At 46.6% G+C, this 21,577-nt stretch overlaps 1 protein-coding gene across 4 annotated transcripts in view; it reads right to left on the bottom strand.

Moving 5' to 3' along the window:
- SNX29 (sorting nexin 29) overlaps window positions 1–21,577 on the bottom strand; it is a 549,826-nt gene that overhangs the window by 473,875 nt on the left and 54,374 nt on the right. For all 4 annotated transcript variants that reach the window (XR_003793181.1, XM_029220773.1, XM_029220775.1 and 1 more), the window contains 4 exons: window positions 13,006–13,186; window positions 9,905–9,975; window positions 8,477–8,725; window positions 5,952–6,327 (listed from right to left, as the gene is read on the bottom strand). Coding sequence is in view for 3 of the 4 variants with exons in the window: in XM_029220773.1 (XP_029076606.1) it covers window positions 5,952–6,327; window positions 8,477–8,725; window positions 9,905–9,975; window positions 13,006–13,186 (877 nt within the window). In the remaining variant the exon portion in view is untranslated. The remainder of the gene's footprint in view (window positions 1–5,951; window positions 6,328–8,476; window positions 8,726–9,904; window positions 9,976–13,005; window positions 13,187–21,577) is intronic.

Genomic DNA, 21,577 nt, shown 5'->3' with positions numbered 1-21,577 from the left:
TAAAGAAGACCAAAGCAGATCATAATCATACCTACTTAATGGAGGGAGGGAGGGAGGGAGGGATGAAGAGGAAGAGGAGGGAGAGGGAGAGGGGGAAGGGGAGGGAGGGGAGGGAGGGGGTAGGAAAACAACTCAAAGAGATCATGCGACTTGTCCAAGTTCATCACTTGGCCAGAACCAAGGCTTCAGCCCAGGTCTTCCAGATCCAATTACAATGAGGTCTCCTGGCCACTGCCCCATCACTGACATGATGTATATAATTCTTCTTTCGTTTAGAGCAGGGATTAACAAAATTTTTCTGGAAAGGACCAGATAATCAGTTTTAGGCTTTGTGGCCCTAAGTATACTTCCTTGTTGGTTTTTTGTTTGGTTGGTTTTTGCCTTTTACAACGCTTTAAAAAATGTAACAGCCATTCTCGTCTGGGGGCAGATTTGGCCGGCAGGCTAGTCTGTCAACTCTTTTTTTTTTTTTTTTTTTTTTTTGCGGTACGCGGGCCTCTCACTGTTGTGCCCTCTCCCGTTGCGGAGCACAGGCTCCGGACGCACAGGCTCAGCGGCCATGGCTCACGGGCCCAGCCGCTCCATGGCATGTGGGACCTTCCCAGACCGGGGCACGAACCCGCCTCCCCTGCATCGGCAGGCGGACTCTCAACCACTGCACCACCAGGGAAGCCCTGTCAACTCCTCTTTTAAGGCCTGTCTGTAGACATTCTTCTTTGAGCACTCTCGAGCTTTTGGTCACACGTTTGACACGGAGCAGGACACACATCAAGTAATAACCCTAACAGACTTTTGCCACCTGTGTCATTTAGTCTTGCAGGTAACGCACAGGACGCGGCACAGAAGAGGAAGTGCCCCCGACCTGTGTGCCCAGCCGCAGAGCCAGGTTCTGGGGTGAACTTGGCTCTGCCTCTACAATCTGTAAAGAATCGCCCGCCCGGGGCTCTGATCCAGCAGCTGGCAACCAAGGGGACTCCCAGACACCCAGAGGTGGCCAGGGGCACCCCTCAGGACACGGCAGCAAAACCACAGGCCTTTCCCGGCCGCTGCACCAGCTCCAGGCAGGAGGGATTTTCTGTTGTTTCTAAGGAGACATCTTGCCACTTTCCAGCAACACATGCAGAGCACAAAGTGAAGTCAGGCCCCACCAACTAAGGTTCGGACCCGAGTAAAAGTGGCCAAAGGCCTCCACCTAGAAAAGGAGTTACACTGAAGTGATTCCTAAAGCAGAGACCAATTCAGAATACGGGGTCAGAGTTGGGCTTAGAAACAGAACTGGTGTTGCTTTTCATTAGAAAAGTAAGACACTTATTTTAAAACCTACAAAATGCCATAAAGAGGAGGGGGAAAAATACACCCAAAGCCCCACTACCCAAAACAACTGAGGTAGACACGATTTCCATAGTGTCTTTTTTTTCTTTCTTTCCTCATGTGCTTTCCTTTACGAGGTTGTAATGAAGCTAGATGTAGGTTTTTATATTTTGCTTTTTTCATTCGATATTAATTCATAATTTCATCTTCATACTACTTAGATACTCTTAGATGTCATTTAAGATGTTTAAGATCCGGAACATTAAGATTTAGACTACAAAATATTCCACGGTTAACTGTTCCTCTGTGGTTGCACATTTTCGTCAGGTTCATTGCTTAGCTTTTCTAAGTTAGCATGTTGGTATCTAGATGCAGCAAGCTTTTTCCTGAGGCTGGTCCTCAGGGTAGCTTCCCAGCAGTGGAATTACTAAATCAAGGGGGATAAACATTTTTAAGGCTCCTGACATTGTGTCAAACTGTTTTCCCCAAGGACTGTGGACATGACCAGCGCTCTATCAGGATGACCCTAGCACCAGCCATACCTCATCATTATTCCACAGTTAACGTCTGCTATGTGTCTGGAAGATTCCAACCATTGAGGACACATTGAGAGCAAGCCTTCCAGGCAGGGCGCTCACCCAAGGCTGCCTTTCACCCAGTTCTTTTTTTTTTTTTTTTTTTTGCTGTATGCGGGCCTCTCACTGTTGTGGCCTCTCCTGTTGCGGAGCACAGGCTCCGGACACGCAGGCTCAGCGGCCATGGGTCACGGGCCTAGCCGCTCCGCGGCATGTGGGATCTTCCCGGACCGGGGCACGAACCCGTGTCCCCTGCATCGGCGGGCGGACTCTCAACCACTGCGCCACCAGGGAAGCCCACCCAGTTCTCTTTTTAAATCTTGACGAAGATGATGGGCAAAACACAGTGTTTGGTTTCACTTTGTGTTTGCTTAATTGCTGGTGAAGTGCAAAGTTTTTCGTGTTTGTAATTCTTGTTGAACTATATTTTCACCCCACTTCCCTGTTGATGTCATGGAGCACACATAAAGTGACAGGAAAACCCCTTTCTATAATAAAGATATTATATCCTCTTTTAAGAAAAAACAGGGACTTCCCTGGCGGTCCAGTGGTTAAGACTCTGTGCTTCCACTGCAGGGGGCGCGGGTTCGATCCCTGGTTGGGGAACTAAGAACCCGCATGCCACCTGGTGTGGCCAATAAATAAATAAATAAATACTTTAAGAAAAAAACAAAAGCAAGGTCAACACTTATAAATACTGAGGTAGTTAAAAAACTAAAAACAGAACTACCATACGACCCAGCAATCCCACTACTGGGCATATACCCTGAGAAAACCATAATTCAGAAAGAGTCATGTACCACAATGTTCGCTGCAGCTCTGTTTACAATAGCCAGGACATGGAAGCAACCTAAGTGTCCATCAACAGGAATGGATAAAGATGTGGTACATATATACCATGGAATATTACTCAGCCATAAAAAGAAATGAAATTGAGTTATTTGTAGTGAGGTGGATGGACCTAGAGTCTGTCATACAGAGTGAAGTAAGTCAGAAAGAGAAAAACAAATACCATATGCTAACACATATACATGGAATCAAAGAAAAAAAAATTCGTTCTGAAGAACCTAGGGGCAGGACAGGAATAAAGACGCAGACGTAGAGAATGGACTTGAGGACACAGAGAGGGGGAAGGGTAACCTGGGACGAAGTGAGAGAGTGGCATGGACATATATACACTACCAAATGTGAAAGAGATAGCTAGTGGGAAGCAGCCACATAGCACAGGGAGATCAGCTTGGTGCTTTGTGACCACCTAGAGGGGTGGGTAGGGAGGGTGGGAGGGAGACGCAAGAGGGAGGAGATATGGGGATATATGTATATGTATAGCTGATTCACTTTGTTATAAAGCAGAAACTAACACACCATTGTAAAGCAATGTTAAATAAAATAAAATAAAATACTGAGGTAGGAGGGACAAGATTTTTCCTCAGTCATCAGACATTTTTCCTCAGTCATCAAAGAAGGGGTTTAACTGCCAGCAAGTAGAGGTGTAAACCTTTGGCCAACAGAGCATCTAAAAGACCATCAGAGCATTCGACTTTGCCAAAGGCCACTGCAACCCACCATGTGCTTCTCCCAGCCTGGCCCCTTTCCTCCCACAAACCTGGCTGTGCTATTAAACTTTTAAAGTTCTGGCCCCTCCAGGATCCTAGACCTTTCACGTGAATATTAGCTTAGAAGCAAAATGAAAGTATTACTCAGTAGGCCATCTCATCATTTCTCTCTCTTTCCCCAAGAGGCTCTGCAGAATGCTCACTCAAGATCCCCTCTTTATGCCAGGGAGTGGCTGTCCATAATCCATAGGGGGCCCAATGGCCTCAAAGGGCCCAGGCCCTGTAAAGGTCACCCTGCACTGTTTTGTGTTTCACACATCACAATGCTGGCAGCTATCCTGGCTCGCAAGCTGGCCTCCCAGCTCCAGCCTCCCCTCAACGTCACCAGTCCAGTAGGAAGAGAAATGACTGTGTTTGAGGCCAAAAAACTGATTCGTGGAGTGAATCAACTCAGAGGTGCACTCACCTACAGAGACAGAGAATGCAAATGGCATTTCCTAAAAGGCCCAGAGGAAGAACTGTAGGCAAGTGTGATGGTTAACTTTATGTGTCAACTTGGCTAGGCCGTGGTACCCAGATATTTGATCAAACATTATTCTTGATGTTTCTGTGCAGGTATTTGTCTTGATGAGATTAAAATTTAAGACAGGAGACTTCGAATAAAGCAGATCACCCTCCATAATTTGGGTGGGCCTCATCCAATCAGTTGAAGGCCTTAACAGAAAAAGACTGAGGTTCCCCCAAGGAAGAAGAAATTCTGCCAGCACACTGTCTTCAGACTCAAATTGCAATTCTTCCCTGGGTCTCCAGCCTGCCAGCCTACCTTGCAGATTTTGGACTTGTCAAGTTCCACAATCACATGAGCCAATTCCTTAAGATAAATCTCTCTAGATAAATACATACATACGAGAAACACACACACACACACACACACACACACACACACACTATTGGTTCTGTTTTTCTGGAGAACCCTAATATAGCAGGTCACAAGACTGGATGCAGGTACAAAATCATTTGTACACAGTACGCAAGAACAATGCTGGAGGGAAGCTACCCTAACATACTTTAGTAGGAGAAAAAAGCCTTGTGCACGAAAATGTTCATTTCAGAATGGCTGATAACAAAAAACAAAAACAATGCCAACAACCTAAATACTCAACAACAGGGGAACCGTTAGCAAATCATGACATTGATCTGACCGAATATCAACCAATCGAGATTCATGGCTGTGTAGAAACATGGAAAATACCTGACAGTACTATAAGCTTTGGAACACAGCACAACATAACCTTAATTCCAGTTCTTCCCACTGGTTTGACAAATCTTAACTAAAGAAACTGGCCTTTCATCCATCAGGTGGGGTTGACACCCACAAACCCCCCAGGGCAGCTCTAAGTATTAGGATACCGTGAATCTGCAGTTTGCCTCATATGACCTGTCCCAGATGATAGACAAGGTAATGCTACTAACATGGATATGCATGTGAATGAGGATGAGAGTAAAAATCAAAGACAAAAACAGGGAAAGTCTCATGAGAAAGAAAAAAAACTCCAGTTCAACACATGGACACGCAAAGCTTTGGGCTAGAGGCACACCGTGCCCCTCCACTGCACCAGGGGGTCTCGGGGTCTTCATTTTACACTTTCACGGGCTGGTTTTGAAGCCAGCCGTGACTAGGGTTGCACTGCACACTACAGAGCTCAGGTGAAGAGGTCCCTAGTTTATTCGGCATTAAGAGTAAGACCAAGCACAGGAATTATTACGAATTCCAGTATGACAGCGGCCACAGCTGCCTGCATTCTTTCTTGAAGTGCCAGCGCCCGTGGCCAAGGCCCAACACGCAGGGTCCCATTAACTGGACAACAACTCTACAAAGCAGATGCTGTTTTTCTCTAGGTCTCACGCGAGGCCTGAAGCTCTGGGAGGTGAAGAAACTCGTCCAACCTAGTATAACCTAAGCCACGCAGCTAGTAAATGAGAACCCAGGTTGTCTTGATTCTAAGATCCAAGCTCCTAACTATGCTTTTCTGTTTTACGCCTTCACTTGCACCAAGCCCCTCCTGCAGGTATAGATGCACCGCAGCTCCAGTGTTAAGGTGGCGAGTGCAGGCCAGTTACTGCCGTTCACACCCCTGCAAATAAACACAGAAATTACCAGCTGGAGACTATTGTCTAGAATACCCTGCCTCTCTCCTGAGCGTCCTGGGCTAGTGGCAAGTAAGGGATGCAAGCAAAATCCAAGCAACAAAAATGAAAGACACAGACATAAAGCAAGAATTTCAAGGCCTACATCTTGACACCAACTTTGCAGTAAGTACCTTCAAATAGTATATATGCTCCCTTCTCCTTAGTTCTCAGGAGTGGAGCAAACTCATGCTCCTTCTTCTGAAATCGAGATCTGAAAAATGAATGATGCCCCAAACAAACAGAAAACTTGCAGTCTAATTTCACCCAATACTATAGAAAGAGCCAGCCACCCTTCCTCAGAAGCTCAAGCAGAACTTACTTCTCCGGCGACTCCGAGTGGCCCGGGGACTTCTTTCCAGGTGTGCTCCCGTAAACGTCGTCCTCATTCTCATCCACATCTTCATCATCGATGCTTTTCACATCGAGCTTCTGGTACCCAAACTCCCCGTTCAAAGACAGAGAATCGATTTTCCATGAGTTGCTGCTCTGACTTCCGTTGGAATTTGGCCCAAAGGGGCTTTCAAAGGCCGTCATGATATTGACTGAGGAGCGGTCGGAGTTCTCCTCTGAGCTTTCCCCCGCCCCAGGGATCTTCTTAAAAACATCCCCGGAGCTCTGCTCATCTTCCTCGTCATCAAACGAGATGATGTTAGTCACCTTCTTTTTCTTCTTCCTCTCCCTTTTACACTTGGCATCTGGCAAAAGATATGAGATAAGAAAAAGCAGGCAAGATAAAGCGATGATGGAGCCATCCTGCTTCTAGACTGTGGAAAATCTCTACTATTCTACTAAAAACTAAATCTGAGATAAACTCAGATTTCTTTTAACCCTTGGAAAAAAAATTTGTCTACGGGAGACCAAGCAAAATGGATGTGCGCCTCTACCTCTGATGTGAACATATACGCCCTAGAGTATATATTACAATCATTCCTTCTAAGCAATCCTTCCAAGCACTTTGATTAAAAGGGTGAATCATTATTGAAATGGAAGTATCAAATGGAAGTATCTTTGGAAGATATTCTCATGGCTGGGACCAAGCCATGAAGACCAAGAAAATCAGTTTAGGGATTGTAGTCGACTGTTTAACAGCCACAATTCCTCCCAGCCCAGCACAATGCCCCTTTACAGTGGGGCTTTGCTGGCCCCCATCAAGGGTGCTATCTATTTCTCCACTCCCTGGAATCCAGGCTGACTTAGTGCTCTGCTTTTAAGAACAGAATGTGGCAGAAATAACAGTGTGTGAGTTCTAGAGCCTAGGCATTACCCTCATGGAATACTGCCCTGAAATGACCATGAAAGAAGCCAGTCTAGCTTACTGGAGGATGGGAGACCATGTGGGGGGAAACTGAGATGCCCCAGCCAAGAGTCAGCACCAACTCCAGGTGCATGAGTGGGGCCATCTTGAATCTTCCAGCTCAGTCACCAGCTGAATGAACCCCTATGAGGAAGCCCAGGTGAAACCACCAGAAGAACCATCCTGCCAACCCACAGAATCATAAAAAAAATAATAAGTTGTGGTTGTTTGTTTTAAGCCACTACATTTTGGAGCATTTGTTACACAGCAAAGGCTAACTGAAACAGAAGTCAAGACTGCCTTGGTGACCAGCACTTAGACGAGCCGGTTTGTTCACCCATCTTAATCATCAACCTTGGGTGTGAGGCACTTTGGAGCCGATTCCAAAAAGTAAAATCCATCTAAACCAAGGTGTGACGTGGTGATGCTTCACCAGTGTGTCCCAACTCTGAGACAGTGTCAAAAGCAGGTTCCCAAAATGGACAGAAAAGACACTCCTTTGGCCAGTTTTTGTTTGTCTGTTTGTTTGTTTGTTTTGTCCATGCTGCATGGCATGCTGGATCCTAGTTCCCCGACCAGGGATCAAACCCGCACCCCCTGCAGTGGAAGCACGGAGTCTTAACTACTGGACTGCCAGGGAAGTCCCAAGATACTCCTTTGGGTATGCAAATTCCAGCATCTCTGGTACACAAAGTTATCAACAGTCCTGTTTCTATGTCATTTGCGTGGGGTCTCTGCTCGAGAAAGAGAGGGCAAGACAGATAAAGCCAGTGTGCACCTCAGACTCCATGGAATTCTGAGTCTTCACCATCATTAATAATTCCAAAGGGATGACCATGATTACTGCTTTGTTTAAGGGATTTGAGAATACCAGGATTAAGCTCTTATACCCAAAATTTCCAATTTTGCTGTTGCAATATTCTGGATGTCCCAGAAAGTTCAAGGGGTATTGTAAACTTCTCACAAAATTGATCAGAACTCAATCAACTTTCCTTTGCCTCCTCACAGCCTAGAGTCAAAGCTGACCAACTCTTCCCTTCCCCCGGCCTCCACTTAAATGTCATCCCCGCAACGGTATACATTATCCATAGCTGGGCTTTCACCCCACTTATCAGAAGGATAATTAAAGAAATGAATGGATAAAGGAATGAAGATCAACTTCCCCTGGCTTCACGTGACCACCACACCTCCCTTTCAGTTTGCTCTGACTGAGCTGTTGGCTTGGTTACCCTATCATCTTCACATCTCAGGGAGGCTCTCAGATCCCTTTCCAAGTGAATAAGGGTAAGAAAGGTAAACACATGGGGACTTCCCTGGCAGTCCAGTGGTTAGGACTCCGTGCTTTCACTGCAGGGGGCACAGGTTCAATCCCTGGTTAGGGAACTAAGACCCCGCACGCCACACAGTGCAGCCAAAAAAAAAATTAAAAAGATAAACACAAACATGAACTGAAAACATGAGTGCATCAGATTTCACTCCCCTTGGCGCTTTCAGATGACACAATCTGTCATCCTCACCCGACCCTCTGTCCTCCCCTCGTTCTCGCTCACCGGCACTGATGTGCTTGGACACGACGGGCAGATGGTCGGTCTCCTGCTCAGGCCTGATGAGGATGGAGACGGCCGAGGATGCCGTGATCTCCCTGAAAAGGCTGCTCACTCCTTGCGTGGATTCCTTCAGCAAGGAGGTCACATTCTGCGTGGATTCCTTCAAGAGGTCCGAGACGGTGGGAGCAAACTTACTCTGCCCGTTTAAATCCTTGTTGTCGATGTTAATTGCGAAGAGTATGGAGTTCAGACCTGCCCCCAAAAACGGAAAAGCCTGGTGTGTCTGCTGTTCAACAGTCACACTCCAACACAATAAACAAGCTGCAGACGTTATAGTACGCAAGAGGGTACACACTCGTCTCAAATGGTGATAAAAACCACCCACAAAACTGCGGTCAGGAGATACCCGCTATCACTGGAGTTGAGTCTTTCCAAATTCTCTCCCTATCCGTCAGGAAGACAAATGCAAATAAGAAGTCAACCGTGGGGAGGTTAAGGAGTAAGTTCTGAGGTCGGACTGCCTGGGTTGAATCCTAGCACTGCCACTTACATGCTCTGAGACCTTGGGTCAAGCCATTCATGACCTCTGAGCTTCAGTTTCCTTATCTATAATAGGGGGACAGCAGCATCCCTTACAGAGTATTAAAGACCATCACCCATCGAAAACAGCTCAGTAAGCAATCAAAACATGTGTACCAATATCATTACCATTATCACTTTAGGCAAAAACTTGCCCTGGTCTCCTATGGCCCACACAGGACATCATGGTCACCTGACTTTTCCTCATCAACGGACAAGCCTAACATAACTCTCAGTAGGTGGGACTCAGTGCAAACTTTGAGGGAAGAGAGAAAAAGGAGGCAACAAAGGATGTGGAAGAAAGAAGCAAGTTACCCACTTTACCCTTTGAGTGACAGTCAAATGTTAAACAATTTAACAATTCATCAACTAGCATCAATGCAGGGCTTTCATAGTAACAAATCATGTACTTGACTCTTTCTCACATCTCATTCTCTCACAGCCCTACACAGGCGACTGCCGTGCTATCAGGATTCCCACGTCACAGAAGAGAAAAGTAAAGGTAAAAAAGCTCATAGGATCTGCCCCAGGCCACCTGCCAGACAGGGGCAGAGCTAGGCTTCAAAGGCAGGTCTCCTCCTCCAGTTCCCTGGATCTTTATATTACACTTGCAAAGCCATGGCCAAAAACCCTCAACCCCATGCTTTCCCAGCCAGGGCATCAAATTCTAGATAAATGGACTCAACTGCTCGTCACCACTAAAGGAAGGACAGCGGCAAGTGACTCATTATTAATTCGGTGAGGAGAGGGAAAACCAGAGCATCCCTTGGAGTTATAAATTCACTCCCAGGCAGCCTCTTCTGCTCACCAAGCTTCACAGGAGCCCCCGCCCTTGGCCCTGGCCAGGCTTACCAGCTGCCATGGTAGGAAGCATGCTAGACCTTTCTTCATCCATCACAAAAGCCCAGTCTTCATAAAAAGTGCTGCAAATTGGAAAACAGAGGGAAAAAACTCTGAACAGTGGTTCTCAGCATCTGTCAGCCAAACAATTCCCACATATGGTTCCCTGGAAAATCCATGCCTGGTTATCCCAGAGTGGATATACGAGGTCTCTGCTGGGCTGAGGCTTCTGGTTATAAACAAAGGATTGAGCGCATATATCCTACAACTTCCTCACTGGTCCCCTGAGATCTTTAGAGTCCCCTGAGCTTGAAAGTACTGAGATAGGCATGAGATGTACACGTGGTATTTCTGAAGCAGAAAAGGAGAAGGGGGCAAACAGAGGGGTGACTTCCACTCAAGCTATGTCTCTAAGAGACAGAGAGGAAATCCAAGCCGGCCCACAAGGCCCCCCTGATTGGGTTAATACAAGAAGAGGCAATTTCAGTAAGAAATTATAGTTCCATGGCTCCATCAACCAGGGCATTTGTATATAACACCAGCTTGGGCTGCAGCCCAAAAGCCCAAGTTACCCCTGGAAAGGGCTGGGAAGCTAAAAAGGCCCACAGATCTAAACAGCAGTGGGGGAGGAGGGGGACAGAAAGGCCTACAGGTCAGTCCATTGTTCAAGGTCATTCAGCAATAAATGGTACAGACAGGGCTCCAAAGCAGGTCTCCCAGCCTCATTCCCCAGCTCTTTATCTGATCGCCCGTTAAGCAATAACAAGCAAATACCCTCACCCCTCAGACTTCCCCGCCAGGTCAGAGAACCCTAAACTAACGGAGTCAAAACCCAGTTTCACTGAAGCACAGTCAGTGACGGGTGACCTGGCGTTCAGCAAGAGACTGGGTACAACTAACAGAAAGAGAAAAGAAACACATCATTTTCAACATACTCAACCTGGCAAAAATGTCAATGGAAGCACAGACTACATGTTCAAGGTGGCACTGCAACTAGACCTCTGATTCCCAAATTTGTGATTCTTTACAAATTGGAGCCAGTTTTCATGCATGTAAATGAATTTGGTTTTCCCACATCAAGTTAGAGTGGCTAGTGATTCAGGTAAGTTCAACTTTGATTCTTAACAGCTGATTCATATCAACTGCTCACTATTACGTTCAACCCTGACAGCGAGAGCACAGCTCTGAACTACAGCTGTCCCTTGGTATCCATGCGGGATTGGCTCCAGGGCCCACTTCGGACACCAAGATCTGCAGGTGCTTATATAAGAGAGCGTAGTACAATCGGCTCTGCAAGTCTGCAGATTCTGCACCCACGGGTTCCACCGACCACAGATCTTAAACACGGTACTCAAGCTACGGTTGGCTGAGACCACAGATGCAGAACCTGGGGATAGAGAGGGCAGACTGCACTTGTAAATGATCTGCTGGAAAGAGCTTCACACACACACACACACACACACACACACACACACAAACTATTATAAGAAACATGAGTATGTTTTCCTTAATGAAAGCTGGTTAATGCTCAGATGTACACACAGACATTCGCAGCCTCCCAACTCAAGACCCTAAGCAGCACACAGGTACAGCTGATGCCAGTCGTTCTGGCCCCCATCCCTACCATTTCATATCCACAGGGTCTGAACACACAACCGGACAAGGTACCACAAGCAACATCAATAGGAGAACTTCAAGGGTATCTTTAACAGCCTTAGTGCACAATCCCAGAACACCTAACAAACTACTGGTAGAGAGGTGACCACAAGCAACAGAAGAAACAGAAGAGGAGACTTGAGCCAGAGAATGCACAGCAATATGAAATCACAGAAATGCATCACGGCACTAAGGAAACGCCAGCTTAATGAATTAACTGACATGTTAATGTTGAGGATCTGGGCTGATGTGGAAGTTATTCAAGGGTCCAGGGCAGAATTGACCACTGTCCCTTTGCATCACCAGGTGACACAAAACAACATGTCTAGTCCACCCTTCTCAGAGGGAAAATAACGGCGAGAGAGAAAGGGACAGGGAGAGGAAGACAGGGAGAGGAGAAAAAGGTCACAAACACCAGCATACAAGCAAAATGACAGAAAAAATACCAACATGTTAGCAGAGTTATGTCTGTGCAATTTATGAGTGATTTAAGTTTTGTCCCAGAGGGTTCTACAGCATCGTCAAATGTTTCTGAAGGGAATATGGCTGACTGTACTATCGCTGATGCACACTCAGTGCCGTCTCCCCATGGCTGTGGGATGACCATACCTCACCCACCCTGCTGAGCTTGCCTGTGGCCATGTAACTTGCTGGCCAATGAAATATGAGTGGGAGTGAGCATCACAGCGGGCAGAGGCTTTACGAGCCAGAGCTTCGCTCAGCCACAGCCCCTTGTCCTGCCTTGGCAATCAAGAAAGCATATGTAGAGACGGAGCCTCTGTCAGCCTGGGTCCCTGAGATGAGACCTCCCACCCATGACAGACATGCAGCAGGGGGAAGAAATGAACTCGGCTGTCTCAAGCTAATGAGTTTTATACGATGCTTGTTATGATAGCATAACCTGGCCTATACTAACTGACAGAGTGAACTTTATGATCAAGAAAAAAGAAAACAAAATAAAATGAGATGTTGTTTTATAATAACAAATGACTTCTCTCCCCAACTTAAAACTTCCCTATTTCTTTCCATCAGTTTGGGGTTTATTAACCCCAAAAAAACCAAAAGGAGCTGTACAGTACGCAGCACGCAAGGTGAGACACAACATGGAACTGGGCACTGAACACCCAACATCTAAAGAGAAAGAAATTCTGAATCCGAAAGAAACCCAGATTAAAATTCCAGCAAGTGGGGCGCAGGCTGTGTCCTAAGACAACAGCTCTCTCCACACCCCAGGCCTTAATAATAACAAGCATCTATTGAGTGCTTGCTGCATGCAGCTGTCATGCGGAGGGAGCCCTTTACAGGCATCCTCATTTAGTCTCTGGTCGACTGTCCCCACAGCACAGCTGGACAAGCTGGGGCTGGAAGAGGGGAACCCAGCTGCCCCAGATGCAGGCGGGCAGATAGTACGATGGTCACCCCTTGGCGCACTCCCTCCCCGAGCCCCTCTGAGGTACCTGAGCCTGCTGTGGTCGGCCAGGAGCATGTGTAGGTAGCGCTCCAGGGAGTGTTCGTTGAGGGCGCAGCGTAGCCAGGCGCGGCCGCGGCCCACGTCCGAGGCGATGTGGCGCAAGGCGTAGAAGCGCTGCAGCTCATGCTTGCTGAGGACCTCCTTCACATAGAACCAGAACACGGGCTCTGTGGAGACAGTGGGACCGCGCTGTGGGACGAGCATCGTTTGAAGAGGAACACCCTTGGGCAGTTTTTGGTTTTGTTTTTTTTTATTGGAGTATAGTTGATTTACCATAGTGGAGAAGAATATTAAGAAAAAAAGAATTGTATATATGTCCATGGGCAGTTTTGAGGGTTGTAAAAGAGTTACTTCTTAGCACCAAAAAGGAAGATACCCGAGAGTATATTGAAAATAAAAATGAACCCCCCATCCACCATCCAGAAGTGACGACCAACATTAACATTTTCAAGTCAGTCTTTTTGCCTGCACTTTGCTTTTTTATACAAAATTGACATCTGTGAGAGCTGAATTATGACCCCCAAAGATAGCCATATCCTAGTCCCTGGAACCTGTGCATGTTCCCTTTTATGGCAAAAGAGACTTTGCAGGTGTGACAGGTCACGTCATTACACGTGTGCAGGTGTGTCCTTACAGCAGAATGACCCCTGTAAGGATCTTGAAACGGGGAGATTATCCTGGGTAGTCTCTGGGGGCCTGACGTAATCACAAGTGTCTTTAAAAGAGTAACGGGGAAGGAGAGCTGATGCAGAAGAGAAGGCAGTGCCGTGACCAGGGAAGCACAGCCTGGAGTGATGCGGCCACAGCCAAGGAATGCCAGAAGCCACCAGAAGCCAGAAGAGGCAAGGAACGGACCCTGCCCTGGAGCCTCCAAAAGGAACCAGCCCTGCCATCACCTTGACTTTAGCCCAGTGAAACTGACTTTGGACTTCTACCCTCTATAACTATAAGAAAATTAGTCTGTGCTGTTTTAAGCCACAAACTTTGTGGTAATTTGTTAGAGCAGCCATAAGAAATTAATACACCATCACATTGTGTGTTGTATATGTATATGTATGTATGTGTGTATATATAAATACACACACACGTAGCTTTGTATCCTGACTTGTTTCTTTTCTTGTCTAGATCATGAACATTTTCCTGTAACATGTAAAGATCTCTGAGAATGTGATTTTTGATAGCTCCCCAGTTAAACACAATTTATTTCAGGACTGTTGGGAACATAATATAATGCCAATTTTCCCTGTATAATGCTTTGAACATCCCTGTACATAACTCACTGTCCTTGTTTCTAGTTCCTTAGGGGAGATTTCCATAGGTCTGAGCAGATTTAAGGCTTTAAGGAAAGCTAAGAAGTTTGTTTTTATCCATAAAATAGTCATCGTGTCACCTCACATCCTGCTTTTCTTGTCTATGTGCACACAGATGTTTTTCATAGGTGTAATTCTAGTGTATACCGAATTTTGTAACCAACCTTCTTTACTTAAGGACAGTCATCAACACTTTTCAATGCTGCCAATAATAACGGCAACAATAGCGATGGCCGCTACTACTTATTGAGCATTAACTACGTGCCAGCCATTGCACCCAACACTTTCCATCCGACCTCAGTCCTCACAACCACCAAGGCCATCTCCATGTCAAAGACAAGGCTGAGGCCCAGACAAGTGAAGTAACTGGTCCAGTGACACACGGTTATAAGTGGTACAGCAGAAAGGGACCTCAGAGCTGTCTCCCTGCAAACCACTTCATCACACTGCCTTGCAAAGTGAGGGGTGCTCTGCCTCCTTGAAAAGGATCATGTTCACAACTGCTCGATATCCCGAGGGGGAAACTGCTGAGTCTCTGCTGCTAGACGGGGATTCTAATCCAGGAGCTAAATAGGCTCAGACCCCTCTGAGAAGGTGACAAGAGCTTTGAAGCTTCCTTCCAGAAGGATGTGAATACACACATCTCCATAAACTGGACAGCAAGTTAATAAGCTCACTCTAAGACTGCAGTTCGGCTCAAGTAGCACAGACTGTATTCTTCCCAGTAGCCACAAGCTGGGCGAGGCTATGGGCCGCCAGGTAGACAAGAAGGACTCATTCCTAACAAGCTTCCAGTCTAGCAGGCAGGACAACAGGTGAGGAGGTCTTCAGCGGAAGGACCCTGGGCAGGTCCCCTCAACCATGCTAAGCTTCAGACTCCTCTCCCTTAAAGTAAGCCCCAAAGTGCAGAATCACCTAGGGTTACTGGGGTAACTGGAGAAAAGGGGGGTAGAACACTGAGCATGACGTCCAGCCCATGATGACCAACCACTGTTTGCTAAATAATTATCTTTTTATCCAAGAGCATTCATGTTGTTTCCTCTTTTCCTTTTTCTGCTAACAGCATCTAAATGTGTATGTACTTATGAGTGTGTGTATGCATCTGTGTATCAAGTCAACCTCTGAGATCATTTAGAATAAACATCTCAGGAACGACTGGTAAAACCACCAGCAGGGCAGTTTACTCAGAATACCTTCTGTCTCAATCCCTAAAAGCCAAACTAATCCCCTTCCGAAACCCATTAGATCAGCCCAAACCGCACAAGTGCAAACAGCCTTCTTTCTACTGGAAGCCTCTCTTAAAATTTGGTAAAAGTGCCACTCCGGGCCAGCCAGCTGACCAGCCAAAAACTTGTTTTGTAACCCACCAGACAACCACCAGTACATCCATCACGATTCCAATCAAGTGACTCTCACCTGCATTGTCTTTCCTGAAAACTGCAGTCACTTCCCTCTGACCCTGAGTACACATGAAACACCTCAAAGTGTGTTTTCACCTTTCAATTTGGCAAATTGCTTACCGATACAGAATCCTTCTAAAGCCTGCCTGGGTGATGCTGCTGACAATCATTATTATCCCAGCAGGGCTCCGCTTCCACTGCCAGAATTAATGTGGTCTACTTAAAGCACAGCTCACCTGCCACTTAAAACTTGCAGTGTCCATAATTTAATTTGGGAATATACACTTATCTCTTGTTGCTTTAAACCGGAGGCTGATTCCAAAAGTGGGTGAGGGCTTCTGGTTCCCCCAACTCCTTAAAGCCATCTGCCGACAAGAACAAGAGCCAAGGAAGGGGCACTGAGGTGAGCTACCTAGGGGCACCTGCTGACAGAGGATGATGAAAGCACGGGGCCTTTGGCAAAGCTTCTAACAGGCCTCAACTTTAATCGATGCCAAGAATTCAAGAATGCATACTTTGAGGGCAAAATCCCTGGCGCGAATTCTACTTCAGGCATTGCGTGACCTTCGGCAACATAGTTTGTCCTTCACTTTCCTCATCTGTAAAATGGGGAGAACTACCTGCCTTTGAGGTTTGCTAAGAGGGAAAAAAAATGAGACAATAAAGCATGATATGAAGTGCTTAGAACCAAGGCAGGCAAACGGCATCCCTTTCCCTTTCTTCTGGCAGCTGCACCCCTCTTTCCTAGGGGAACCGTGTTCCATTTGGTTCCCTGTGAAGTTGCTTTTAGCACTACCAAACTCTCCCTCCCACAGGGGTGGGCAGGTAACCCAAGCTGGTCAACCACCTGGCCACAGCAGGGCGGGCGCCTCAACTTGCCTCACTCAGCACCCCCTCATCCTGGTCCTGTTTGATATTTTGTGGGACTTTTGCGTGACCTTTGCGTGATGGATTTTTTTCTGTATTAACTTTGATTTTTTTTAAATATTGCATGAAAATATTATTTATCTTGATTGCTGAGCTTTTGGTGTTCCCTTAAATTCTGTGGCTGAAGTGAGTGCTTCACTGGCCTCACCCTGGACCATGGGGCCCTCCCCACAACTTCTGCCTGAAATGCTAGAAGAGAAGCCTTGTCTGCCTCCAGAACTGAAGTCAGCAAACAAAGGCCCAAGGGCCAAATTCAGCAACCCCACCCCTCTTTTTGTAAATAAAGTTTTTGTGTTTTTTTAAATTTATTTTTGGCTGTGTTGGGTCTTCGTTGCTGCACGGCCTTTCTCTAGTTGGGGCGAGTGGGGGCTTCTCATGGCGGTGGCTTCTCTTGTTGTGGAGCACGGGCTCTAGGCACGCGGGCTTCAGCTGTGTGGCACGCAGGCTCAGCAGTTGTGGCTCGCGGGCTCTAGAGCGCAGGCTCAGTCGTTGTGGCGCACGGGCTTAGTTGCTCCGTGGCACGTGGGATCTTCCCGGACCAGGGCTAGAACCCGTGTCCCCTGCATTGCCAGGCAGATTCTTAACCACTGTGCCACCAGGGAAGCCCTGTAAATAAAGTTTTACTGGAACACAGTCACGTCCATTTGTTTACAAGTCACCTGTGGCTGCTTTCCTGCTACAAAGGCAGAGCTGGGACGTTGCTACAGAAACTTATGGCCCACAAAGCCTAAAATACTTACTATCTGATCCCTTAAAGAAGTTTGCCAACTGCCGTTCTAGAAGTAGGAACTATAACTGTCGTGTAAATCTGGCACTTCCTGGGTCCATTTCCCCTATCAGGTAGAGTGGCCACCTGGGAAAGATGCCAACCCACAGAGAAGCGGAACTGGGAGAGACCAAGGGACAGATGTAGGGGATGCTACTCCACTGGACCCAGCTCAACCCCTAGTTTTCTTGGGTACTTCAGTCAGTAAGTGCCCTTTGGCTGTCACCTGCAACCAGAAGAAGCCTAATGCAGGGAGCTAGGGCAGGTTCTTCAACCAACTGACAATCATTTCGGGGGCCGAGAACATGGCAGGCCCTGAGCAATGCATGCACACATTCAACGGGTGATGGCATCTCTCAAAAATAAACACACATACAAAAGCACTGCTCAACAATAAACAGAAAACCCAACTACAAGGAGCTAGGCTCCTTGTAAACAAAGAAAGGCTTATTTTTCTTAATTACTTAGTCTGGAGGTAGACAGCTGGTTCAAAGGCTCTGTCATGGGCAGAATCTCTACCCTCTACCCTCGCTGTCCCTGAGGACTGTCAACACTCTGGGTCTCACATTCACAATTGGAGCAGAAGAAAGAGGTTAAGATACAAGTCAGTTCTTGGGAATTCCATGGTTGTCCAGCGGTTAGGACTGTGCACTTCCACTGCAGGGTACACAGGTTCGATCCCTGGTCGGGGAACTAAGATCCCGCATGCTACAGTGCAGTCAAAAATAAATAAATAATTAAAAAAAAATAAATAAAGCCAGCTCTATCACTCCCTTTTTTCAGGTAAGGATAAGTTACCCCAGAAAAGCACAAGGGAGTGGAAAACATGTCAAGACTGGCTAAATCACTCATGAGCCATGACCTAGGGAAGGACATCCCACAGCCGCAAGCAAAATCAGGGTTCTGTTAAGCCAAAGAAGAAAAGGGGAAAGGATTCTAGGCAGGAAGCTAACAGAATCAGCCATACGTCGTATCAACCATTCCAGGAACAAAAGGCAAAACCAAGTGCTTCCATATTCCAGCCTGAGACCTGGGCGAGCAGAGGTGCCCCCAAATCCCAGTCACACCCCAATCTGCATGAGCCCGACTACAAGAAACAAACACAGTGGCAAAGCAGAGTTTCCAATGAGGGGCTGCGGCTCTGTCACGTGGCCATCTCCCAACCAGCTACAAGACGCCTCCTGGAACTAGAACACAGGGGCTGTGCTTTAACCGTGAAGAACACATAATTAAGACTTGTACGAAGTATGTAAACTTAGGACTTTTTTTTTTTTCGCTTTCTTCAATTGCAGTAAAACATACATAATAAAATTTACCACTTTAACCATTTTTCAGTGTCTAATTCAGCGACATGAAGTACATTCACAAGGTCGTGCAACTATCACCACTATCCATTTCCAGAAATTTTTCATCATCCCAAACAGAAAGTTCATACCCATTAAACACTAATCCCCCCCATCCTCCCCTCCCACACCCCCTGGTAACCTCTGTTCCACATATGTTCTGTCTCTACAAATTTGACTATTCTAGATTCTACGTATAAGAGGAATCACACAACACGTGACCTTTTGTGACTGGCTAATTTCACTTAGCATGTTTTTAAGGTTCATCCATGTTATAGTAGGTAAAAGTACTTCATTTCTCTTTATGGCTGAATAATATTCCATGATATATAGTATATACCACACTTTGTTATCCATGCATCTGCTGATAGACATTTGAGTTGTTTCTACCTTCTGGTTCTTGTGAATAATGCTGCTATGAATATTTGTGTGCAAGTATCTGAGTCCCTGCTTTCAATTTTTTTAGGTATGCATCTAGGAGTGGAATTGCTGGATCGTTTGGTAATTCCATGTTTAACTTTTTGAAAAACCATCAAATTATTTTCCACAGCAGCTGTATCATTTTACTTTTTTTTTTAGTAAAGATGGAATTGCCTTTATTTCTTTGCAACTGAAATTAATTCTGCTATTAAATTTCCTTCCAGTTAGTTTTTAAACTCCCTTCACTCAGAAAAAAACTAAAACTTGCCAGTTAAAGGTAACTTAGCCACTTCCAGTTTTTTTTTAATTGTAGTAAAATTCACTTAATATAAAATTCACCATTTTAAACTGTACAATTCAGAACTTGATACATTTTTTAAAATATTTATTTATTTAGCTGCATTGGTTCTTAGTTGTGGCACACAGGGTCTTCGTTGCCGCTTGCAGGATGTTTAGTTGCAGCATGCAGGATCTTTTAGTTGTGGCATGTGGGATGTAGTTCCCCAACTAGGGATCGAACCTGTGCCCCCTGCATTGGGAGCGTGGAGTCTTAGCCACTGGACCACCAGCGAAGTCCCAGAACATGATACATTTTTAAAGAATGAATATAGATCCATTTTGCTGTACACCTGAAACTAAAGCAGCATTGTAAATCAACTATACCCCAATAAAAATTTTTTAAAAAAAGAATGAATAAATGTACCATGATCTGAGATGCTGGATTGCTTTGGAAGACTTCAGTAGATTTAAACTTAAACACCCCTACTGACTCTACAGAACAAGTGCCAATTATCTTGGTAGAGGTGAAAGGAGATCACAAAAATAAAGCAAGAAAAGGAGGATATATTACCACTTACTGCCCGGACGCGACTGGGCTCCCCACTACCTCTCCACTTCACCTCGTCCCACTCTCCCTGCCACTCACCCTGCAACAGCCTCACTGGTCTCCTGGCCGCTCCTCCAACCAGCCAAGTCTGCTGGTTGGAGGACCCACCCAGTCATGAGAACAGAAACCACACCAGCTAGGCCACTGAAGGAATTTCAAACAGGACATCTGTTACAGAGCTTTTGGAAGAGTCAGAAAGCCAAACAGGAGATAATGAGGGCACCCAGAGATAACTGACGTCAGAAAGCTAATCCATCCCTAAAGCCAGAGGAACAAAAGGTGTTCCCAGGCAGTGTAACCAGGGTTGCGGGCAACAGCTGGACTGTGGCAGAGGCACCTAGGAGGAAAGTGGGGGGATGAGGAAGGCCTGACCGGCAGCCACAGGGGACCTCCAAGGACCATGAAGGAAGCACAGCCATGGCTAGAGATGTCCCCTGAAGCAGGGCTGAGAGGAAGAAATATTCCAGCTCCCTTCTTCCTCTCACCTGCTGACCGTATCACCACCTCCCACTGAAATGATGGGCAAGGGGACCCGGGAAATAGAGTTTGCAGGGCAAGGGCAGGGAGTCAACTTGAGAGCAAACAAGAGACTGACTGCTACACGCTTTTGAACCTGTTGAACCGCCTGGGATTCCTTCCCCCAATAACAGGATGGCTAATTCCTTCGCTTCCTTAGGTCTCTATTCAAATGTCCCCATGAAGAGGTGTCTCTGACCACTCTACAGAGAAGAGGAAAAGCTCCACCGTGGTAGACTGCTAGCTGCTCATCCAAATCTATCCTCTCTTCCACCTGAATCTGCAGACTGACTACACATCCCAGCCTGCTCTGCAGGGGCCAGGTGACTCTCAGGGGCCACTACTCCCTGGCATCCTTCACCAGCCCGATTCACTCATCTCTGTCAGCTGTCTGGCCCCTGTGATCATCTGAAGGCTGAGTTCCCAGCTCTAACACCTCAACAGAGCACACCTGGCCTTCACCCACGTGACACAAGGGCCTATGGTACCTCCTTTATGAACAAGTGGGAACTTTCTCCACCACTTCTAAAACCTGTGCCCTGTTTCCTTTTAGGGGTGTACTCCATCCTCTGCGCAAGAGCCATTTTCATGCTGACAGAAGCGAAGCAAAGTATCCATGACACCAACAGGCTGGATAATAACTCAAAACTGACAACTCCGAAGCCAGGTCTGAGTCTTAATTTACAGGACATCAAGATTAAATACCTGGGACTTTCCTGGTGGCGCAGTGGTTAAGAATCCGCCTGCCAATGCAGGGGACATGGGTGCAAGCCAAGCCCTGGTCCGGGAAGATCCCACATGCCGTGGAGCAACTAAGCCCGTGTGTCACAACTACTGAGCCTGCGCTCTAGAGCCTGTGCACCACAACTACTACTGAAGCCCGCGCACCAAGAGCCTCTGCTCTGCAACAAAGACAAGCCACCGCAATGAGAAACACTTGCACCGAACAAAGAGTAGCTCCCGCTCACCTCAGCTAGAGAAAGCCCACAC

Source organism: Monodon monoceros, unplaced genomic scaffold (genome assembly GCF_005190385.1).
Source record: "Monodon monoceros isolate NGI ecotype Baffin Bay Population unplaced genomic scaffold, NGI_Narwhal_1 Super_Scaffold_13, whole genome shotgun sequence".
Taxonomy (NCBI): domain Eukaryota; kingdom Metazoa; phylum Chordata; class Mammalia; order Artiodactyla; family Monodontidae; genus Monodon; species Monodon monoceros.
The sequence above is the reverse complement of the archived record's forward strand: the minus strand, read 5'-3'. Positions and strand labels throughout refer to the sequence as shown.